Source organism: Coregonus lavaretus (genome assembly GCF_964263955.1).
Source record: "Coregonus lavaretus genome assembly, chromosome: 5".
NCBI classification, from domain to species: Eukaryota; Metazoa; Chordata; class Actinopteri; order Salmoniformes; family Salmonidae; genus Coregonus; species Coregonus lavaretus.
The window spans coordinates 24,667,353-24,692,184 of record NC_139992.1 but is presented as its reverse complement, the minus strand read 5'-3'; the positions used below and the strand labels follow the sequence as shown (position 1 = coordinate 24,692,184).

Here is a 24,832-nt window from a genome sequence, read left to right as displayed (position 1 = left end):
AGGTTATGTCTGGGAGAATCGGATTCCATTCTAATCTTGTGGACGCCACAACAATCCACTGAATGTTCTTAGTGCAGTGGCCTCATTATTGGAATGTAGCTCAATGTGTCAATATACAGTAGCATACATCTATAATGAAATTTCTGCATTATACTTATATGATGATGAAAGCTACAGTGGGGAAAAAATAGTATTTAGTCAGCCACCAATTGTGCAAGTTCTCCCACTTAAAAAGATGAGAGAGGCCTGTAATTTTCATCATAGGTACACGTCAACTATGACAGACAAATTGAGAAAAAAAATCCAGAAAATCACATTGTAGGATTTTTTATGAATTTATTTGCAAATTATGGTGGAAAATGAGTATTTGGTCACCTCCAAACAAGCAAGATTTATGGCTCTCACAGACCTGTAACTTCTTCTTTAAGAGGCTCCTCTGTCCTCCACTCGTTACCTGTATTAATGGCACCTGTTTGAACTTGTTATCAGTATAAAAGACACCTGTCCACAACCTCAAACAGTCACACTCCAAACTCCACTATGGCCAAGACCAAAGAGCTGTCAAAGGACACCAGAAACAAAATTGTAGACCTGCACCAGGCTGGGAAGACTGAATCTGCAATAGGTAAGCAGCTTGGTTTGAAGAAATCAACTGTGGGAGAAATTATTAGGAAATGGAAGACATACAAGACCACTGATAATCTCCCTTGATCTGGGGCTCCACGCAAGATCTCACCCCGTGGGGTCAAAATGATCACAAGAACGGTGAGCAAAAATCCCAGAACCACACGGGGGGACCTAGTGAATGACCTGCAGAGAGCTGGGACCAAAGTAACAAAGCCTACCATCAGTAACACACTATGCCGCCAGGGACTCAAATCCTGCAGTGCTAGACGTGTCCCCCTGCTTAAGCCAGTACATGTCCCGTCTGAAGTTTGCTAGAGTGCATTTGGATGATCCAGAAGAGGATTGGGAGAATGTCATGTGGTCAGATGAAACCAAAATAGAACTTTTTGGTAAAAACTCAACTCGTCGTGTTTGGAGGACAAAGAATGCTGAGTTGCATCCAAAGAACACCATACCTACTATGAAGCATGGGGGTGGAAACATCATGCTTTGGGGCTGTTTTTCTGCAAAGGGACCAGGACGACTGATCCGTGTAAAGGAAAGAATTAATGGGGCCATGTATCGTGAGATACAGAGTGAAAACCTCATTCCATCAGCAAGGGCATTGAAGATGAAACGTGGCTGGGTCTTTCAGCATGACAATGATCCCAAACACACCGCCCGGGCAACGAAGGAGTGGCTTCGTAAGAAGCATTTCAAGGTCCTGGAGTGGCCTAGCCAGTCTCCAGATCTCAACCCCATAGAAAATCTTTGGAGGGAGTTGAAAGTCCGTGTTGCCCAGTGACAGCCCCAAAACATCACTGCTCTAGAGGAGATCTGCATGGAGGAATGGGCCAAAATACCAGCAACAGTGTGTGAAAACCTTGTGAAGACTTACAGAAAACGTTTGACCTGTGTCATTGCCAACAAAGGGTATACAACAAAGTATTGAGACATTTTTGTTATTGACCAAATACTTATTTTCCACCATAATTTGCAAATAAATTCATTAAAAATCCTACAATGTGATTTTCTGGAGAAAAAAAATCTCATTTTGTCTGTCATAGTTGACGTGTACCTATGATGAAAATTACAGGCCTCTCTCATCTTTTTAAGTGGGAGAACTTGCACAATTGGTGGCTGACTAAATACTTTTTTCCCCCACTGTATGCATTGTTGCATGTATAAGACATCTGACTATAATATTATATACTCTAGTCTAAGTATAATGACAAAGACATCGAGGTGTATCTGTCAGTTTTAGACATCTCAGCTGCAGTTCCTGGTAAGTGTCTAGTCTTTTTACAGTATTTGGACCTGGGGTGTGGCGAAGGGGATTACGATCCCTCTCTAATCTGTCCCTGAGCTTTTATTAACCCCTCCTCTCCTCCTCCCATCCACTCACTCAGTCTTCTGATTTACCCCAGTAAGTATAAAGCTGCTCCTAGACACTGATCTCTGGTCAGTTTAGCAATTTCTACCTAATAGTTAAGGTTGGGATTAGATGAGGGTAAACTGATTCTAGATCTGTGCCTACGGGCAACTTCTATCCAAAGTCTAATGCTAATGCACAGTCTTACTGTATAAATTGACCTGAGGGTGAATTAAACTGAAATCAAGGCTGCATGAGTGAGTTTAGCAAGTCTATGATTAACTAAAGTCAAGTAAGTGCTTTGTGATGGGATTCATTGATATAGGCCTACAGTAAGTCGATTATATGGCCGGTGGCTGGTTAAGAGTATTATGAGACCATGGAGCTGAGGCCAGTGTGGGAGATCTACGAGCCTATTACTGAAGTGGAGACAGGAACAGGGTTGGGGAGTAACTGATTAGGCCTACATGTAATCAGATGCATGTAATCTAATTACGAAAAAACAAACTAATCTATTATGTTACCAGCTAAAATATTGTAATCAGATTACAGATACTTTTGAAAAAGTTGATTATCTTGGACTACTTTTACATTTAGGAATGATGTTTGCAGGGAAAAAATACATTATGACATATTTCTGTTAACAGCTTGTTAAACCTGAGTGAGTCTAAAAGTAATCCAAAGGTAATCAGATTACATTACTGAGTTTGGGTAATCCAAAAGTTACGTTACTGATAGAAATGTTGGACAGATAACTAGTAACTGTACCAGATTACATTTAGAAAGTAACCTACCCAATCCTTAGACCCTTTTAGTATGTCAAAATGTAAGGGATTCGATTGACAATTTGGTATGTCTAAATACAAAGATTAATTGGTGTTACTCCATTTAAATGAAGGGAAATTACATTGTGAACAAAATGATTAATCATATCACTTTAGTAAATTATTTTTTAAATGGTTAATGACCTTACATTTGAGCATCCTCATTACCAAACATGTTTTATTGGTGTTAAATTTAGAAAGTAACCTACCCAACCCTGGACAGGAAACATAGAGATGAAGGGCAAGAGCCAAACTGCTCCACAAAGACAGACAGCGAGCCCCATATTGTTCCATAAATAGCGTTCTCAAGGGGTGACAGAGGGCAGTAGGCTACTGAGGTTTGTTGGATTCCCATCTGTTTATGTAGTGATGCACAACATTACACACATTTACAAATACATTGATTAGGCCTAAACAATGGAAATAACCAGGTTAAGAAATGACATGCAAAATGGTAATTACGTTGTAAACATATTAGTCTACAGGTTTGTTTCTTAGTGATTGCATTTTAGACTTTGATGGGAGGTAATAACCTTTATTTCGAAATAAACCATGAACTAAGTAGCCTAGGGTTTTTAATGAATCACGTAATCTATCTGGCACAATCCCTGCTCCGCACGCACACACACACACACACACACACAAAGAAACCCTGGGTTCCATTGGTGTGTGTATTTTGTCCCCATTGAGAAACTCCAAGGGAGAGAGGGAGAAATCCACTTACGGGTTGCAAGTGGGGTAAAGGTTTTGTGGTGCTGACATTTCGCTCTCGCCTGGGTACATTTCTACACTCCTGAACTTATTCTTATGCATCAATTGCTATAATTTTGGCTATTTTACATCGACGTTGGGGCAACATGTCGGTTGCGTCTGCATCAAGACAGTTTTTTACACGTTTATTACAATGTCAAACGAAATGTGCCATTCCGTTTCACGCAGCATCTAGGGTTTTAATATCTTCGCACCTGCCCCAGGTCTCAGGCGGTAATAAGGTGCTACTGGGCACCTGTGCACAGCCACTCAGGTAGGAAAATGTAATATCTTTAATTTTTTAAATTTTTATTTAGCATTCAACACTAGCCATGCCATAAAAAAGATAGATTAAACCATTTTTGCATGTCGACTGAATGCACCTGATATGTTTCAATTAGGCTATTCAACGGCTACATACATTTGAGCATATTTTCTGAATGAGAAAGTATGCGATTATGGTCAGCTATCATTTTTCAGCATGGAATGTTATAAAGGCAGGATCCGTGTAAGCCCTGCTGCGTATATATGTGGCACACATTTAGCACTACTCTTTCTTTAGGAAACATCTGAAGACAGCACATTTTGGGTAGCCTGTCCAACTGTTGCATGAAAGTTTCCCTGTTTTTGTAGTGTTTTTATTTATTTAAGTGACGCTTGTCCCCTTGCCTGGCTACTCAAACTCCTTGCTTCGGCCAGACGCTAAGCGACGCACACGCCGCGATCACACTGACAGTGTTATGCATTTTGGGGTACCAGAAGTACATATTTCCAATGGAACGCTGCATTTGCCTTGCAGCGGTAGTTGTAAGTACGTTCTGTGTGGTGCATACGTTGGATTTATCGAATGTATGCGTCAAACTTTATGTGTAGATGGCTTGACAGAAATGGTAGCAGAAGGTGAATGTTGAACTTTTGTTGCACACATATCCAGATGATGCTGCGTTCCATCTTGCCAGAGACACCATCGGTCTATCGGTGTGATCGAAGCGTAAAAGTTTATTTTTCGCAATGAAGTATTTAGCGAACGTAGAGCAGCCGAATAATTCCTTTTGAGTCGTCAGGCAACTTGTCCCCAGGGTTAAGCCTTCCCCAATCACGAGGGGCAACAGCTTTTTCTCTCCTTTTGTGCACGTGTCACTTGCAGTGCTATACAATCTCACAAGTGTTGAGGCCTTTAAATACCAAAAACGTTGCAAAAACACAGCCATGTGACTGTGTGCGCGCGCGCATATTCTTTTTAGGGCTGGGACCATATAATTAGAATAATTTCATAGGATCTCTATGGCTGGGACATTACAACATAATCTCCATAGTTGTTTCTGAACAACAGCTCAAATTTCCTCAGATCAAGGTTATCTGTAATGAGATGGCCTTGAACACATCCACTAACTCTACATCTGGACGGGTGGTGATTACTACTGGGTTCAACAGTCCTTATCTCGCCAATAGGGCAAAGGGCCCAGACAGTTCCTAGATAGAAGCAGCAGTCCCCGAGAAAGTCTTGAGGAACGAACTGAAAGTGCCATGCTTTAAAATCCAATAGAGAGAGTGCACAATTCAGGGAGGAGGTATCGAGACTCCATGCCAAAATGGTCTTCTCACATATAGACACTAGAGGACAGCAACACATCACCATAAACCACTTGCGTACTGTGGAGAGACTTCTTTCCCTTGTGATTCAACTCACTTGATTTAGTATAGCATTTTATGAATTTCATTAGTATTTCACATTTCTAGTAGTAGCCTATGCAGGGCCGTGCACAGACCATTCAGGGTGCAGGTATGTAAAATGGAAAAAAATTACATTCATAATTCATATCTCCAAATTCATAAAATACCAAATGCCTCTAGCGAAAATGTGATTTTTTAAATTATTTTTGAGCAACGACTCATCACAAATTGTTAAGCAAGTTGGTTACAGTGCCTCCTAAAGGCATAATTGACATCGGGAAAAGAGGGTGGCCTATCAGCTGATCATTGATGTTGATGATTGATATACAGTGCATTCAGAAAGTATTCAGACCCCTTCCCTTTTTCCACATTTATTACATTACAGCCTTATTCTGATATTGATTAAATTACAATTTTCCCTCATCAATCTACACACAATACCCCGTAATGACAAAGCAAAAAAAATTCTGGAAAAAAAAAAATCAGAAATACCTTATTTACATAATTATTAAGACCCTTTGCTATGAGACTCGAAATTGAGCTCAGGTGCATCCTGTTTCCATTGATCATCCTTGAGTTGTTTCTACAACTTGATTGGAGTCCACGTGTGGTAAATTCAATTGACTGGACATGATTTGGAAAGGCACACACTTGTCTATATAAGGTCCCACAGTTGACAGTGCATGTCAGAGCAAAAACCAAGCCATGAGGTCAAAGGAATTGTCCGTAGAGCTCCGAGACAGGATTGTGTCGAGGCACAGATCTGGGGAAGGGTACCAAAACATTTCTGCAGCATTGAAGGTCCCCAAGAACACAGTGGCCTCCATCATTCTTAAATGGAAGAAGTTTGGAACCACCAAGACTCTTCCTAGAGCTGGCCGCCCGGCCAAACTGAGCAATCGGGGGAGAAGGGCCTTGGTCAGGGAGGTGACCAAGAACCCGATGGTCACTCTGATAGAGCTCCAGAGTTCCTGTGTGGAGATGTGAGAACCTTCCAGAAGGACAACTATCTCTGCAGCACTCCACCAATCAGGCCTTTATGGTAGAGTGGCCAGACGGAAGCCACTCCTCAGGAAAAGACACATGACAGCCTGCTTGGAGTTTGCCAAATGGCACCTAAAGGACTCTCAGACCATGAGAAACAAGATTCTCTGGTCTGATGAAACCAAGATTGAACTCTTTGGCCTGAATGCCAAGTCTCACGTCTGGAGGAAACCTGGCACCATCCCTACGGTAAAGCATGGTGGTGGCAGCATCATGCTGTGGGGATGTTTTTCAGGGACTGGGAGACTAGTCAGGATCGAGGGAAAGATCAACGGAGCAAAGTACAGAGAGATCTTTGATGAAAACCTGCTCCAGAGCGCTCAGGACCTCAGACTGGGGTGAAGGTTCACCTTTCAACAGGACAACAACCCTAAGCACACAGCCAAGACAACACAGGAGTGGCTTCGGGACAAGTCTCTGAATGTCTTTGAGTGGCCCAGCCAGAGGCCGGACTTCAACCCGATCTATCTCTGGAGAGACCTGAAAATATCTGTGCAGCGACGCTCCCCATCCAACCTGATAGATCTTGAGAGGATCTGCAGAGAAGAGTGGGAGAAACTCCCCAAATACAGGTGTGCCAAGTTTGTAGTGTCATACCCAAGAATACTCGAGGCTGTAATCGCTGCCAAAGGTGCTTCAACAAAGTACTGAGTAAAGGGTCTGAATACTTAAGGTATTTTTTGTATATTTTTTGTATACATTTGCTAAAATGTCTAAACCTGTTTTTGCTTTGTCATTATGGGGTATTGTGTGCAGATTGAGTAAAATGTGTAATTTAATCAATTTTAGAATAAGGCTGTAACGTAACAATGTGGAAAAAGTCAAGGGGTCTGAATACTCTCCGAATGCACTGTAAATCTGATAGTTAGCTAGCTCAATTTATTTTACTGATTGTGATTGACCCCACTCTTTCTGCCTCTCTCTGCTGTGCCCATCAGCCAACCAGACCGAATATTGATGATGATGTAGGCTAAATCAAGTGTTTTATAATTTTTTTAGTTTTATTATTCTACTGATTGGCTATTATTTTATTTGGAAAATTATCAAGGGAGGCAAAATGCTCGCTGTCTTCCCTTGCATTCAATGCTACGGGCGGCAACAATGTCATACTTTTTCTGACCAGAAAGCATCAGAAAGATACGCTACACATACTGAGACAGAGAGGCGCTGTTTTGTTCGCTCTGATGTGTTTTCCGGTGAGATATGTTCAGCCTCTTGCGAATTGAAGGACATTTATGAAATACAGAGAGACAATATATATATATATACATACAGTTGAAGTCGGAAGTTTACATACACTTAGGTTGGAGTCATTAAAACTCGTTTTTCAACCACTCCACAAATGTATTGTTAACAAACTATAGTTTTGGCAAGTCGGTTAGGACATCTACTTTGTGCATGACACAAGTAATTTTTCCAACAATTGTTTACAGACATATTATTTCACTTATAATTCACTGTATTACAATTCCAGTGGGTCAGATCTTTACATACACTAAGTTGACTGTGCCTTTAAGTCTAGGTATTGGAGTGGCCATCACAAAGCCCTGACATAATCCTATAGAAAATGTGTGGGCAGAACTGAAAAAGCGTGTGTGAGCAAGGAGGCCTACAAACCTGACTCAGTTACACCAGCTCTGTCAGGAAGAATGGGCCAAAATTCACCCAATTTATTGTGGGAAGCTTGTGGAAGGCAAAAAGGACTTTGTCCCCATGTGCAGTTGCAAACCGTAGTCTGGCTTTTTTATGGCGGTTTTGGAGCAGTGGCTTCTTCCTTGCTGAGCGGCCTTTCAGGTTATGTCGATGTAGTACTTGTTTTACTGTGGATATAGATACTTTTGTACCTGTTTCCTCCAGCATCTTCACAAGGTCCTTTGCTGTTGTTCTGGGATTGATTTGCACTTTTCACACCAAAGTACATTCATCTCTAGGAGACAGAACACGTCTCCTTCCTGAGCGGTATGATGGCTGCGTGGTCCCATGGTGGTTATACTTGCGTACTATTGTTTGTACAGATGAACATGGTACCTTCAGGCATTTGGAAATTGCTCCCAAGGATGAACCAGACTTGTGGAGGTGTAAAACATTTTTTCTGAGGTCTTGGCTGATTTCTTTTGATTGTCCCATGACGTCAAGCAAAGAGGCACCGAGTTTGAAGGTAGGCCTTGAAATACATCCACAGGTGTACACCTCCAATTGACTCAAATGATGTCAATTAGCCTATCAGAAGCTTCTAAAGCCATGACATAATTTTCTGGAATTTTCCAAGCAGTTTAAAGGCACAGTCAACTTAGTGTATGTAAACTTCTGACCCACTGGAATTGTGATACAGTTAATTATAAGTGAAATAATCTGTCTGTAAACAATTGTTGGAAAAATTACTTGTGTCATGCACAAGGTAGATGTCCTAACCGACTTGCCAAAACTATAGTTTGTTAACAAGAAATGTGTGGAGTTGTTGAAAAACAAGTTTTAATGACTCCAACCTAAGTTTATGTAAACTTCCGACTTCAACTGTATATTTATTTTACATTTTGGGGGGAAGCCTGGCATCCCTTGGCAACTATGAATACACGCCACTGTGAATGTTTGGAAACCGGGTGCAATCTCTGTACAGGGCAGACTGGGAAGTATGTGTAGAATTGCAGAAAACTTGCTTTAAAACTGCAACATTTTCTCTACGCCCCATTGCAAAATGTGTAGAATAGCAGGAAATGAACTTTAAAACTAAAAGGTCTCTCTCCACCGTCAAGAGGGGAGCCAATTAACCAAATATTGCCTAGGGCAGCAGCATTAACACTTTGATCTTAAGCCTTAACCAAGTTGTCTGGTTACAATGAAGACTATGTTTGTTTGCTTTAGGGGGGAGGACCATAGACTGATATGACCATTATTAAACTCTTGGTTTTACCGCTGTTAAACCCTATGGCAGTGATTCATCATGTGAGAGTAGAAACTGAGAAAGTGTGTTGTTCTTATTGTCTAACTCTATAAACCAGAGACTCTGGCCCACACAGTACAGTAGAGCACACAGAAACAGTCTGCCTTGTAAAAGTATGTTATGTGGATGGTGTTTGGATGCTGTGCTCTGGCAACCAAACTACTACAGTGTTGGATGCTCAACAGACAGTGTTCCTTTCCTCAGATGATGTAGTAAAGTGTTCAAGAATATCCTATAATCCTATAAAATGAAGGGATACTGTGACCAGACAGCACTATAGCAGCACCATGTTTGGTCCACCATCCACTAAAAGCCTAAATAGCAGTGAAACTTTGTTTTTGTTATTCTAGGAAAGAATGTCACTGAAAAAGAAGTGAATGACGTGTGTATGGGTAGCATTACCTCACTACCAGACACCTCCACAGCCCCCACAAGGCTGGGGTGCCCACGAGCTCTGCAGGGCCCATGTGCCTATCATCAATGTCCCAAAAAAACTACCTCAAGTCATTAATAAATATTTGTAATTTCCATATGTGCTAGGAAGCTAAGTGTTTTGTTTCTTGGGCTTCAGGAATGTTACTGAAAAGGTGACTCAGGCCTTGATTAGTATTTTTTTTTACTGATTGAAAGTTTAAGGGGATATCGATGAACAAATGCCTTGGTCAAGGCTATGATGGCGCCCGTGCAGTGAGTGGAGCTTACTCAGGTGTTCAAAAGCCCATATCAGACCGAGAGCCTAATGCTTCTTAGGTAATTCATTATGAGTTTAAGGTTTTAATTTAGAAAACGATCTCCCCGCAGAAGTGACAGTTACAGGGACGGTAAAAACAGCTTGATTGCTGTAGCAACATCAGGGAAACTGGGCAGAAGGGTGCTTCAAATACAGCACTTCTGCAACATCTTTAATTGAGCCTCTCATTCTCCTTAATTGCCGGCCTCAACACATTACGAAAATAGATTAACTGTATAGGAAGCTCCGGGGACAGGTCGTCTGGATACTGGACAGCCAATAAATGGGCAGATGCAAAAAGATTATCATCTTTAGCGGACAACGGTTCTTGAGGGCTTGAACAAAAAAATAGGTTTGCGATTTCGTTCATGCTGGTGAACCGGCGTTTGAGTTCTGTGGTTGCAATATCAACAGTCCCTTATCTCTGGTATACACTGTGTATACAAAATATTATGAACACCTGCTCTTTCCATGACAGACTGACCAGGAGAATCCAGGTGAAAGCTATGATCCCTTATTGAATTCACTTGTTAAATCCACTTCAATCAGTGTAGATGAAGGGGAGGAGACAGGTTAAATAAGTATTTTTAAGCCTTGAGACAATTGAGATATGGATTGTGTATTTGTGCCATTCAAAGGGTAAATAGGCAAGACAAAATATTTAAGTGCCTTTGAACGGTGTATGGTAGTAGGTGTCAGGCGCATCTGTTTGTGTCAAGAACTGCAACACTGCTAGGTTTTTCATGCTCATCAGTTTCCTGTGTGTATCAAGAATGGTCCACCACCCAAAGGACATCCAGCCAACTTGACACAACTGTGGGAAGCAGTGGAGTCAACATGGGCCAGCATCCCTGTGGAACGCTTTCGACACCTTGTAGAGTCCATGCCCTGACGAATTGAGGCTGTTCTGAGGGCAATAGGAGTGGATGCAACTCAATATTAGGAAGGTGTTCTTAATGTTTTGTACACTCAGTGTATGTTGGCATGCATCATTCAAGACTAAGTTTAAATTGTGTGTAGCGCAATGGACATATACACTCAGTTGCCAGTTTATTAGGTACACCCATCTAGTACCGCGTCGGACCCCCTATGCCTCCAGAACAGCCTGAATTCTTCTGGACATGGTAACGTTGCTCAATTGATATCAAAGGACCTAACGTGTTCCAGGAAAACATTCCCCCCACCATTACCCTACCGGTGTGGTTGTCTGCGGTAATAGCCTATCTGTGACCGGCGAGTTGTGCATTCCGAGATGCCGTTCTGCACACCACTGTTGTACTGCGCCATTATTTGCCTGTTTGTAGCCTGCCTGTTAGCTTGCACGATTATTGCCATTCTCCTTCAACCTCTCATCAACGAGCTGTTGTCGCCCACAGGACTGCCGCTGACTGGATGTTTTTTGTTTGAGCACCATTCTTGGTAAACCCTAGACACTGTCGTGCGTGAAAAGCCCAGGATGCCCTCCCAGGAGGCCGTCCATTTCTGAGATACTGGAAACGGCGCGCCTGGCACCAACGATCATACCACACTCAAAGTCACTCGTTTTGCCCATTCTAACGTTCAACCGAACAGTAACTGGATGCCTGTTTGCCTACTTTATATAGCAAGCCATGGCCACGTGACTCTATCTGTAGGAGCAAACCATTTCAGTGAGCCTAATACCTAATAAACTGGCCACTGAGTGTAATACACAATGTCTCAGGAAAGACTGTCTGGGTTGGCAATACTCAGTATAGAAAACAGTCGGTCCTGCAACTTGGACCTACAGGCCGTGGAGGAAAAATTTGCACACAAAAAAGGAGGACTTCAGGAGACCAGGGGAGACTCAAGTTGGATTTATATAATTTAATTTAATTTACCTTGAATATTGCAGGCCATTTGTGTAGGCTATAAATTCAACAATAAATAGTGGTTGAATTTATCCTCAAGCCGACTACTTTTTTCCTCATTGTTAGGCTATTTGAGGTGTAATTTTTGTAAAAGGTTTATAAATAGCAGCTAAATAGCAGCTAAGTACGGTATATAGATATAGATAGTACACTGAATAATGAAACAATCCCTAGTAAGACAGTGTTTTGAGGGTGGACTGACTGTATTATTTGCCATTAATAGACTGGTTTTACGCACAACAACTTTCTATCCAAGCTGGGAGAGAGCGCGAGGACGGCTCATGTCATGCAGGTTCAGGTAGCCAGTTGTATATTCAAAAAAATCTATTGGTAGCTGATTAATATGCTGTTGCATCGAACATTTATTTTTACAATCTGCAATGTTAGAATTTCCAGCTTTAATTACTGAACAAATAATAACATTATTGCCACCAGCCAACAGTCTAAAAGTGGCAGCATTGCGACACCGTGTATAGCTTTGTGAACTGTTAGGCTTAACATGAGAAAATGACGACCCAGTAGGCCTACCAATAAACATTTATCCATTGCCCTGGCACCACAGAAAGCCTACCATGAATTCAATAGGCATGCAGCCGCATAAACATGTCAACATTTCAACATTTCAGCATCATTGACAGCGATCGGTAATCTATACTTTGTGAGTGGCTGTCTGGCTAACACATTCTATTTTTTTTATTTTGGCAGCAGCTTGTCCTTGTGGGGGTCCAGTGAAACTACATTACGCCAATGCATTACCTGCATACTTTGTTACCTTTTGAGACTTCAAAGGTAACAAAATATCCTGGCACCGCTAACATACGTCATGCAAACTCGTTTTTAGTTGGGTTCTAAGGCAGGCCAAAATGTTTATCCTGTGAAGGTTTTGTATTATGTTATTATTGGCTCACCTGAAAAGTAATGTATACACCTGAATGATCCTGGTTCTCTCTCTCTCTCTCTCTCTCTCTCTCTCTCTCTCTCTCTCTCTCTCTCTCTCTCTCTCTCTCTCTCTCTCTCTCTCTCTCTCTCTCTCTCTCTCTCTCTCTCTCTCTCTCTCTCTCTCTCTCTCTCTCTCCCCATTCACTCTCTCTCAGCTACTCTAGGTCAGAGGAGAAGGTGACAGTCTATTTCATCAACCACGATGGGCGGAAGATCACCACTTCAGGTGCCAAGGGCGACAGTCTTCTAGACCTGGTGGTCGACCAAAACCTAGATATTGACGGTTTTGGTAAGTGTGGTGTACTTAGGGCTGTCACCTTTTTTTAAAGGTATCTGTGACCAACAGATGCATATCTGTATTCCCAGTCATGTGAAATCCATAGATTAGGGCCTAATTAATTGATTTCAATTGACTGATTTTCTTGTATGAACTGTAACTCAGTAAAATCTTTGAAATTGTTGCATGTTGCGTTTATATTTTTGTTCAGTATACATTACCATGGAAATTATTGCATCACAATACCAGGCAGCCATTGCAAGTATACCCATGAGTTTACCAGTCAAATTGCCAGGGTTAGAGGTTCCAAGCCTGTTCTATTCATTATATTTATATGTTTGCTGCTGCTGCAGGGAGGGGGCTGTTGCATAGGCAACGGAAGACTTGTTTGCTACAACACCTTCCTTGTTTCAGCAAGGAGCAACAAGGTTTCATCACGTTGTTAGGAGTCCATGTTGCCGCAGAAACGGACTCACCCACACGAATGCCCAGCCATCCCATCTTCAGTCAGCTGTTTGTTCCACAAAAAAATAAATGGTTATGACGGTCTTCATCCATAACCGTCGGTTACCCTGTTATATACGGTAATTGTGCCAGCCCTAGGTGAGGAAGTCTGCAGGCTTATGGGTACAGTCCTGGATAAGTGGGGGGGGTGGCAGGTAGCTTAGTGGTTAAGAGCGTTGTGCCAGTAACCGAAAGGTCGCTGGTTCTAATCCCCGAGCCAACTAGGTGAAAATTCTGTCGAAGTGCCCTTGAGCAAGGCACTTAACCCTAATTGCTCTTGTAAGTCGCTCTGGATAAGAGCGTCTGCTAAATTACTAAATAATAATAATAAAAGTGCTTTATATGGTGCATGCACTGTTTGCATCCTGGCAATTGCCAACGTGGGTCCATATTTCTGATGCTGTGTTTATTTGATAAGATCCAAGACACATTTCCCAGAAGAAGCTGATGAAGAAGCCAGAGGATGACATGGCATTATGTCCATATTAGGGCGTGTAGTTAGACTGTCACTTTCTCAACAAGAGTGGCACTTTAACATGCTGCCCAGTTACCTCTGGCACCTCCACTAAATGTTTCCATGGCTTTATATGGACGAGCCCCAGCATCAAACATTCTATCCAGACAGAGGGAGAGAGGCAGAGAGAGAGAGGGAAAGAAAGAGAGGAGTTGAACACAATATGCGTCAGCAACATCACCTTTGATGTTTGCAAGGCTTTCTTTCTTGCGCTATCTTTCCCTTTCTCTGCCTCTGTTCAGCTCATTTCTCCTGCACATCTGTCCTATTTAGGCATTGACATGATACAATCTGGATCCCTGGAAGAACTCCATCGTAGAAAAAGAAAGAGGGGGAAAACCTGTCTGGTGTTCTGTCCTCCCCTGCAGATGCCTCATCCCCCCTTTCTAGAGAGAGCGAAAGAGAAAAATAGAGAGAGAGAGCGAGAGAGAGCAGTAAACGAAGGCCACTGGTGGTGGCTCCTCTATTCCTAGTCTCTAGTGGTACACCGTATACCCGGGGTATTGGGGAAAAAGCCATGGGTTGGTTTTTCAATACCGTCAAAACTATTTCTTTGAAGTTTTTCAATTAATGTTCATATTTGTAGCTACATTTTAAATAAATACCAGCAGTCAACTTGTGCAATACGTTAGGAGATAAAGCAGATTGCGTTCTTCATTTCACCTTACCGTAGTTCCCAGTTGAGCCAGTCATGTGTTTGTTTGTAAATAGCACAACGGGAGAAAGCAGGAGCTGGTGAGTCCATAGCGTTCTACATCTATCTATTGGTTAGTCTTTATTGTGCGGCGCACATGAGGTGATGAAGTTACACTTGTATGCAATTCACTACTAAATGTTTGCCATCAGATATCTTATAATGGCTTTCTGCCAGAAGTGGTCCTCTGTAGCTCAATTGGTAGAGCATGGCGCTTGTAACGCCAGGGTAGTGGGTTCGATCCCCGGGACCACCCATACGTAAAAATGTATGCGCACATGACTGTAAGTCGCTTTGGATAAAAGCATCTGCTAAATGGCATATTATATTATAAAGAGATCTGGATAAGTTATCTGTACAGCTGACATTTCTTACCTGTGCTTCCTACTAGTGTTTTTTTCTCCTCTGTTCTCCCCTCTGCTCAGTGTACACATTCTGCTTTTCCTTCAGAAAAGCATGCATCACAACTTTGTTCATTTGCACAATTTCTGTCGTTGACATTCGCTTGTAAATATCCACACTCACCGAAAATTACATTTGGTAGCTACTAGCTATGCTTGTATAACTTTATGAGCTGGATTTGCCTGTCTTTGCAATTAGTTTGTTAGTTTTCACTCGTTAGCATTTAGCTACTGGTGTCTATGTGATTTAGCTTTTACCTGTACTAATTTTGTAAGCATTCTGGTAATAGATGACCAATGGCCTTTTTTTGCGTTGTTAGCACCCCCTTGTGTGCTATGCCGGTAATACCGTAAATCCCGCGATGGAAGAAGAACGCCCAAATCTACATGTGATATTAGCTACTTTAAGACTCAAGATATGGAGAGTTGAAGAGATAGTTCACCCCAAAATCTTAGGTCTGAGTTCCAGCAAATCTTACTGGAAAATACAGTTAATACCCCACAGCTCTCTTCAGTGAGTCACAGTTCATGTTCAGGTGTGCTCTCACTCAGGTACAGTTGATGGAGCTAGCAATTGGCTGAACTGATTTTAATGGAGTGTTTCTGGGAGGTCCGTAGTTTGGGTGGGTTGCCTGCGATTTGGACGAAGGCTTGGAACAGCGTTTTGGACAAACCCAACCCATGGCTTGGCCTGGTGTAAAGCTCTCTCACAACCTCTCGCCTCTTCCTCTCTCCTCACAGTAAAAACTGTTCCATGCATTAGAGTAGACATTAATCCGGTTGCTTCAGAACTTCATAGTGCCAGGATCCTCTGAGCCTTCTGGATTTCCATGTCTCATTAAATGAACAAAACAATGTGTTTTATCTCCAACCACACCCCCTGGCCACTCTCTCTCTCACTCTCCTCACAGTGAAACTGCAGGGTAAAGGTAATACGATGTGTAAATCCTGTGATTTCAATCAAATGAACTAAAGGAAAGTCAGTCAAGTCATTCCCCACTGGGCTGTTCTGGGCTGTTCTCTACCCATAGATCCTGATATACATCATCCCTCACCCTTTGACCTGGAATAATTTAGAAACAGAACATCGTAAGCCAGCAATGTACAGTGCATTGTAATGTATTTAAATTGTAATGTACAGTGAGGGAAAAAAGTATTTGATCCCCTGCTGATTTTGTACGTTTGCCCACTGACAACGACATGATCAGTCTATAATTTTAATGGTAGGTTTATTTGAACAGTGAGAGACAGAATAACAACAACAAAATCCAGAAAAACGCATGTCAAAAATGTTATAAATTGATTTGCATTTTAATGAGGGAAATAAGTATTTGACCCCTCTGCAAAACATGACTTTGTACTTGGTGGCGAAAACCTTGTTGGCAATCACAGAGGTCAGACGTTTCTTGTAGTTGGCCACCAGGTTTGCACACATCTCAGGAGGGATTTTGTTCCACTCCTCTTTGCAGATCTTCTCCAAGTCATTAAGGTTTCGAGGCTGACGTTTGGCAACTCGAACCTTCAGCTCCCTCCACAGATTTTCTATGGGATTAAGGTCTGGAGACTGGCTAGGCCACTCCAGGACCTTATTGTGCTTCTTCTTGAGCCACTCCTTTGTTGCCTTGGCCGTGTGTTTTGGGTCATTGTCATGCTGGAATACCCATCCATGACCCATTTTCAATGCCCTGGCTGAGGGAAAATCACCCAAGCTTTGACGGTACATGGCCCCGTCCATTGTCCCTTTGATGCGGTGAAGTTGTCCTGTGCCCTTAGCAGAAAAACACCCCCAAAGCATAATGTTTCCACCTCCATGTTTGATGGTGGGGATGGTGTTCTTGGGGTCATAGGCATCATTCCTCCTCCTCCAAACACGGCGAGTTGAGATTATGCCAACGAGCTCGATTTTGGTCTCATCTGACCACAACACTTTCACCCAGTTCTCCTCTGAATCATTGGCAAACTTCAGACGGCCCTGTATATGTGCTTTCTTCAGCAGGGGGACCTTGCGGGCGCTGCAGGATTTCAGTCCTTCACAGCGTAGTGTGTTACCAATTGTTTTCTTGGTGACTATGGTCCCAGCTGCCTTGAGATCATTGACAAGATCCTCCTGTGTAGTTCTGGGCTGATTCCTCACCGTTCTCATGATCATTGCAACTCCACGAGATGAGATCTTGCATGGAGCCCCAGGCCGAGGGAGATTGACAGTTATTTTGTGTTTCTTCCATTTGCGAATAATTGCACCAACTGTTGTCACCTTCTCACCAAGCTGCTTGGCGATGATCTTGTAGCCCATTCCAGCCTTATGTAGGTCTACAATCTTGTCCCTGACATCCTTGGAGAGCTCTTTGGTCTTGGCCATGGTGGATTTTTTGGAATCTGATTGATTGATTGCTTCTGTGGACAGGTGTCTTTTATACAGGTAACAAGCTGAGATTAGGAGCACTCCCGTTAAGAGTGTGCTCCTAATCTCAGCTCGTTACCTGTATAAAAGACACCTGGGAGCCAGAAATCTTTCTGATTGAGAGGGGGTCAAATACTTATTTCCCTCATTAAAATGCAAATCAATTTATAACATTTTTGACATGCATTTTTCTGTATTTCTTTGTTGTTATTCTGTCTCTCACTGTTCAAATAAACTTACCATTAAAATTATAGACTGATCATTTCTTTGTCAGTGGGCAAACGTACAAAATCAGTAGGGGATCAAATACTTTTTTCCCTCACTGTACATATGTAATGTTCATGATCTAATCCAGTACAGATTGGTCTGTAATGTACAGTCTGTTTTACTACATCCACTTCCTTTGTAGTTCCCCGATGCACATTCTTCAGAAATGTCTAGACCAGTTTAGACTTCAGTCGTTACATAACATACATAGCTATAACTCCAAGGTGTTACATTCAAACCCCTAGAGGATGGCTACTTTTGTCCTCCCAGGCATAACACTGCCTAGCTTCAACACCCAACCCTGTGCTGTACATACCCTCCATAATGGAGAATGGATTTGGATATCATTGACATCGTCACATTGTTATCCTAATAAAGTATCAAATTCTCATCCATACAGCCCATATGATGATGATTCAGAGCTCGTGGCTTTGCCGGGGCTTTGTAGCCCTTTAACAAGCATCAATACAGAGAGATGCTAGAGGTGCTCAGCAGTACCATCAGAAGGGCCAGTACTAATTGGAGCTGGACTGACTGGGTAGGTCTTACCTCTTGGATGAATTATGCTCTGCAGTGAATTGCATCCAACATAATAAGGCATTATAATGTCTGAGCCCCGGCCGTTACTCAGAATGGAGCGATTGTGGAGGCGGAGGGGTTTGCCAGAATGCCCCACCCACCCACCCACCCACCAGTAACCCCCTAACCCCCTAACCCCAACCCCCCAGATAGCACAGCGCCAGAGTGTCTAGGGATTCAACCAGAACCAGACCTGATATTAATTTAATGCTTTACATTGATATAGCACGTTTCACTAGGTCTGAGTACATTAGCTACATTGATATAGTACCTTCATAAGCTGTGTCTTAACAGTTTGATTTTGTGTGTGTGTGTGTGTTCCCAGGTGCGTGTGAGGGGACCCTGGCCTGTTCCACCTGTCATGTGATCCTGGATCAGAAGGTGTACAACCAGCTGGGGCCCATCACTGATGAGGAGAATGACATGCTGGACCTGGCCTTTGGCCTCACTGACACGTGAGTCACACACACATACACACTCATTCCAAAACACACATTGGTGGGAAGATGATTCTGGCCTATTAAAGGCCTCACAGACAAATGAGTGACATGCTTGCTGATGCATACACATCACATACTATATACTCTCTCCCACACACACACAGAACACCTATGAACATGTTGAGCCTGGCCCACAGCTTAATCTGCTGATAAATCACATTATTTCAGGTAGGCTTCCAGCCAATAGAGATCAAGAGGTTCAGTTGCCGGGTGACATGAGCAGATTAAAGAGAGAACCACAGTTTGACTAATTTAGGATGATTGTTTCTTTCCAATTCACTTCACATTAGAATATAATTAGTTAGGTATGAAAAGGGTACTAATTCCCCTCAGGTGACAAATCAAATCAGTATGATTATAATGCATATCAAATGTGTGTTTTCTCCTTGTAGTTGAGACTCTTGTCTGTCTGTAACATTTATTTGTCATTTATTTGTCATGTAACCTGGTCAAGGCCAGAGTTTTCCCCTGGCTGACCTTTCACATGTCTAACATGATTCTCTAGAACACATCAATACCAGACACTGACTGAGGGTTTCTCTACTAATGAGGATGTGCTTCACCCACATGGCTCCAATCCCAGTTTAAGACAAACAGTTTACACAGTAACTCACACATTTGGAATGATAACATAACATGTTACGTAAGGTCTATTCACATGCTAGTGTGACTTTTTCTAAGACTTGGTGTTTGCTTTAACTGTCTGTAGCATCAAATTAGATTTTTGTAGATTTTTCTTTTATAAATGATTTTGTCACAAAGTGCATGACACCAGCCTGGGCCTTAACCCCAAAAGAGCCAAACCAAGGTGCTAGTGGGAAGGGAATAGATTTGACCACATGGTTCCCTGTTAATAAAGTGTGTATAATGACCTTGTCCCTGTACCTGCTGTCTTCGGTCCTGCAGGTCTCGTCTGGGTTGCCAGGTCTGCCTATCCAGAGATCTGGAGGGCATAACGGTCCGTGTGCCAGACGGGGTGAACGACATGCGGCGGTCTGATGATGCTGGACCTACACTGTAAAAGCATCTTGTTGTTTTTACAGTATTATTCAATAAAACTAACAGTAAAGTACTATATTAATGATAAATTGCCATAAATCGAAATGCACTGTGGGTGATTTTAGGCGTAACTGGTAAATGATACCATAAAATTCCTAAGAAACTTGGTTTAACAGTACATTACTGTAAAGAAGTGCTGTATTTTGAATGGTACTGTAATTCCACCCCACGGAATACTGTACCCTTCCCTGTAGTGGGGTTCATTTGTATTTGTATTGTATTTGTATATATAATCGATCTCCATTAGCTGCTGCCAAGGCAGCAGCTACTCTTCCTGGGGTCCAGCAAAATTAAGGCAGTTCATACAATTTAAAAAACATTACAATACATTCCCAGATTTCACAACACACTGTGTGCCCTCAGGCCCCTACTCCACCACTACCACATATCTACAGTACAAAAATCCATGTGTACGTGTGTGTATAGTGCGTATGTTATCGTGTGTGTATGCATGTGTCTGCGCCTATGTTTGTGTTGCTTCACAGTACCCGCTGTTCCATAAGGTGTTTTCTTATCTGTTTTTTAAATCTAATTTTACTACTTGCATCAGTTACTTGATGTGGAATAGAGTTCCATGTAGTCATGGCTCTATGTAGTACTGTGCGCCTCCCATAGTCTGTTCTGGACTTGGGGACTGTGAAGAGACCTCTGGTGGCATGTCTTGTGGGGTATGCATGGGTGACCGAGCTGTGCGCCAGTAGCTCAAACAGAAAGCTCAGTGCACCCAACATGTCAACACCTCTCATAAACACAAGTAGTGATGAAGTCAATCTCTCCTCCACTTTGAGCCAGGAGAGATCGACATGCATATTATTAATATTATTAATGGGCTCCCGAGACGCGCAGCAGTCTAAGGCACTGCATCTCAGTGCTTGAGGCGTCACTACAGACCCCCTGGTTCGATTCCAGGCTGTATCACAACCGGCGTGATTGGGAGTCCCATAGGGCAGCGCACAATTGGTCCAGTGTCGTCCGGGTTTGGCCGGTGTAGGCCATCATTGTAAATAAGAATTTGTTCTTAACTGACTTGCCTAGTTAAATAAAGGTTAAATAAAAAAATAAAATAAAAATAAAATAGCTCTCTGTACATCCAAGGGCCAGCCGTGCGGCCCTGTTCTGAGCCAATTGCAATTTTCCTAAGTCCTTTTTTGTGGCAAAATAATACTATTTTTTTCCCAATAGTTTACTAAGGGTTGGTAACAGGCTGATTGGTCGGCTATTCGAGCCAGTAAAGGGGGCTTTACTATTTTTAGGTAGTGGAATAACTTTTACTTCCCTCCAAGCCTGGGGGCACACACATTCTAGTAGGCTTACATTGAATATATGGCAAATAGGAGTGGCAGTATCGTCCGCTATTATCCTCAGTAATTTTCCATCAAAGTTGTCAGACCCCGGTGGCTTGTCATTGTTGATGGACAACAATACTTTTTTCACCTCTTCCACACTCACTTTACGGAATTCAAAATTACAATGCTTGTCTTTCATAATTTGGTCAGATTAATTTGGATGTGTAGTGTCAGCAATTATTGCTGGCATGTCATGCCTAAATTTGCTAATCTTGCCAATAAAATGGTCTGATGGTGATGTGGATATACTCAGAATACATATCCCAAATGAAAGAAATGATCTCACTCCCAAAAAATGTAATAGAAAGTTAGCAAAAATAGATAAGAGCTTGCTACCATGGAAAGGTAAATACCTGTCAATTTGTGGAAAAATCACCCTGATTAACTCTTTAGTATTATCCCAGTTTACCTATTTGGTTATGGTCTTGCCTACGCCTAGCGAACAGTTTTTTTAATTATATGAGAAAAAAATATTCCATTTTATTTGGAACGGCAAGCCAGACAGAATTAAACGGGCCTATTTATATAATGAATATGGAGGACAGAAATTATTAAATATTAAAGCATTAGACCTATCACTAAAAGCTTCAGTCATACAAAAATTATACTTAAATCCGAACTGGTTCTCTAGCAAACTAGTAAGATGGTCTCACTGTCACACCCTGGCCTATAGAACTCTAGGTAGTTTGGTCAAGGTGTGAATATTCTAGGTTTGTATTTCTATGTTTGGCCGGGTGTGGTTCCCAATCAGAGGCAGCTGTCGCTCGTTGTCTCTGATTGGGGATCATACTTAGGCAGCCAGTTTTCCTGCCTGTGTTGTGGGATCTTGTTGTGTTACTGTTTAGGCTTGTGTGGTAGCCCTTTGGACCGTCACGGTTAAGTTTGTTATTTTGGTTATTGTGTCATGTGTTTATTAGTTAATAAACATGTACGCCTTTCACGCTGCACCTTGGTCCGACCCGTCTCTTAACGTACGTGACAGAAGATCCCACCACCAATGGACCAAGCAGCGTACCCAGGAGGAGCAGAGAGTATGTACTTGGCGGGAGATAAGAGAGGATCTGGCAAGGCAGATGGAGGCCCTGAAAGGGATCAGGGTGGAGAAGGAGAGACAGCCCCAAGAACATTTTTTGGGGGGCTAAAAGGGTGGTCGGGGAGCGACAGAGAGGAGCCCCGACCACTACACTCGTGGGGGCTCAAGGAGGAATCCTCACTGGAGGAGGACGGGGCGCGGAGTGTAAAGGACGGAGACAGTCATAGACCTCCAGTGCCGGTTCCCAGTCCGGTACGCCCCGTACCTGCTTCCCGCACCAGTGGTGCGTGTTCCCAGTCCGGCCCGGCCTGTTCCTGCTCCTCGCACCAAGCCGGTGGTGCGCGTCGCCAGTCCGGCCTGGCCTGTTCCTGCTCCTCGCACCAAGCCAGTGGTGCGCGTCGCCAGTCCGGCCCGGCCTGTTCCTGCTCCTCGCACCAAGCCAGTGATACGCGTCGCCAGTCCGGCACGGCCCGTGCCCGTTCCACCGGTGCCTGGTCCGGCACCGGTCAGCGGCTCCACTCCGGAGCCAGAGCAGTCCGCTCCACCGGTGCCTGATCCAGCCTTTGGAACTTTGGTTTTCCTAGATATGGCTACTATATTGTGATCACTGCTTTCAAACAAATCTCTGCAGCATTAGTAAAGATATGATCAATATGTGTTGATTATTTAATTCCTGTACTGTTTGTAACTACCTGGTAGGTTGACTGATAACCTGAACCAGATTGCAGGCACTGGTTACAGTCTGAAGCTTTCTCTTGAGTGGGCAGCCTAATGAAAGCCAGTCAATATTTAAATCACCCAGAAAGTATACCTCTCTATTGATATCACATACATGATCAAGCATTTCACACATGTTATCCAGTTACTGACTGTTAGCACTTGGTGGTCTATAGCAGCTTCCCACCAGAATGGGCTTTAGGTGAGGCAGATGAACCTGTAGCCATATTACTTCAACAGTATTTAACATGAGATCCTCTATAATCTTCACAGGAATGTGGTTCTGAATATAAACAGCAACACCTCCACCATTGGCAGTTCTATCTTTTCTGTAAATGTTATAACCTTGTATTGCTACCACTGTATCATCAAAGGTATTATGTGAGTTTCAGAGATTGTCAGAATATGAATGTCATCTGTTACTAGCAAATTATTGATTTCATGAACCTTGTTTCTTAATTTGTGAGCACTTTTCTTCTGGGATGCTTACTTGTTTTTATTGCTTTACTGGGAAGCTTAGCAGCAGTAGATGTGCTCATGTTCTTTATGTTAGTGCAGGATGAGCTGCACACAGTGGACTTCCTCCTTGGGCACACCAGCTCAGTGCTAACAGTATAAATCTGGTTCTTAGGCACATGATTACTGCATACAATAGCTGTAGGATCAGCAGAGGCATTCAAGGCAGTTAGAGGGACATACATTAGGCTACTTATATTGTGTCTACCGACGCTCCTGGTGTAATGTACATTTGCTGAAGCATTTTGACAACTCTGCGTCACAATGGTAGGGATTAGCTGAGCTGGGCTTGGGTTGTTTTCATTAACAATGTAGAGGCTACATTTGTTGCACTGGTTAGTGAGAGTGATGTACCAATTTAACTGATACAGTATGTGGTACAGTAGTAGTGTCACAACAATGAAATGTGTATACGGGACAGATTGGAGTGGCAGCAAGTCTTAAACCTTTAATGGTTTAGTATTTGCCATGTTCTTTGGTCTGTTTTGCCCTGTATTCACTGCCAGTTTAGAAGCCTTTGTTAAGGCCTCTAGAAGTGCAAGTGATATATAAAATACCAAATATTCATAATGTATACTGTATATTCAATATTATATATACACAGTTGAAGTCGGAAGTTTACATACACTTAGGTTAGAGTCATTAAAACTCGTTTTTCAACCACTCAACAAACTATAGTTTTGGCAAGTCAGTTAGGACATCTACTTTGTGCATGACACAAGTAAGTTTACCAACAATTGTTTACAGACTAGATTATTTCACGTATAATTCACTATCACAATTCCAGTGGGTCAGAAGTTTACATACACTAAGTTGACTGTGCCTTTAAACAGCTTAGAAAATTCCAGAAAATGATGTCATGGCTTTAGAAGCTTCTGATAGGCAAAAAAAATCAGCCAACACCTCAGATTTTTTTTTTTAGACCTCCACAAGTCTGGTTCATCCTTGGAAGCAATTTCCAAACACCTGAAGGTACCATGTTCATCTGTACAAACAATAGTACGCAAGTATAAACACCATGGGACCATACCGCTCAGGAAGGCGACGCATTCTGTCTCCTAGAGATGAACGTACTTTGGTGCGAAAAGTGTAAATCAATCCCAGAACAACAGCAAAGGACCTTGTGAAGATGCTGGAGGAAACAGGTACCACAGTAAAACGAGTCCTATATCGACATAACCTGAAAGGCCGCTCAGCAAGGAAGAAGCCACTGCTCCAAAACCACCATAAAAAAGCCAGACTACGGTTTGCAACT

The 24,832-nt window shown here is 42.5% G+C and overlaps 1 protein-coding gene across 1 annotated transcript; it reads left to right on the top strand.

Annotated features, from left to right (window-relative positions):
• Positions 1-3,554: 3,554 nt before the first annotated feature.
• On the top strand, positions 3,555-20,014 carry LOC311129467 (adrenodoxin-like). Its single transcript, XM_084161759.1, has 4 exons — positions 3,555-3,826; positions 12,934-13,058; positions 18,732-18,861; positions 19,813-20,014. The coding sequence occupies exons 1-4, from the start codon at positions 3,660-3,662 to the stop codon at positions 19,925-19,927; spliced, it is 537 nt and encodes a 178-aa protein (XP_084017885.1). The 5' UTR covers positions 3,555-3,659; the 3' UTR covers positions 19,928-20,014.
• The last annotated feature ends 4,818 nt before the right edge of the window (positions 20,015-24,832 follow it).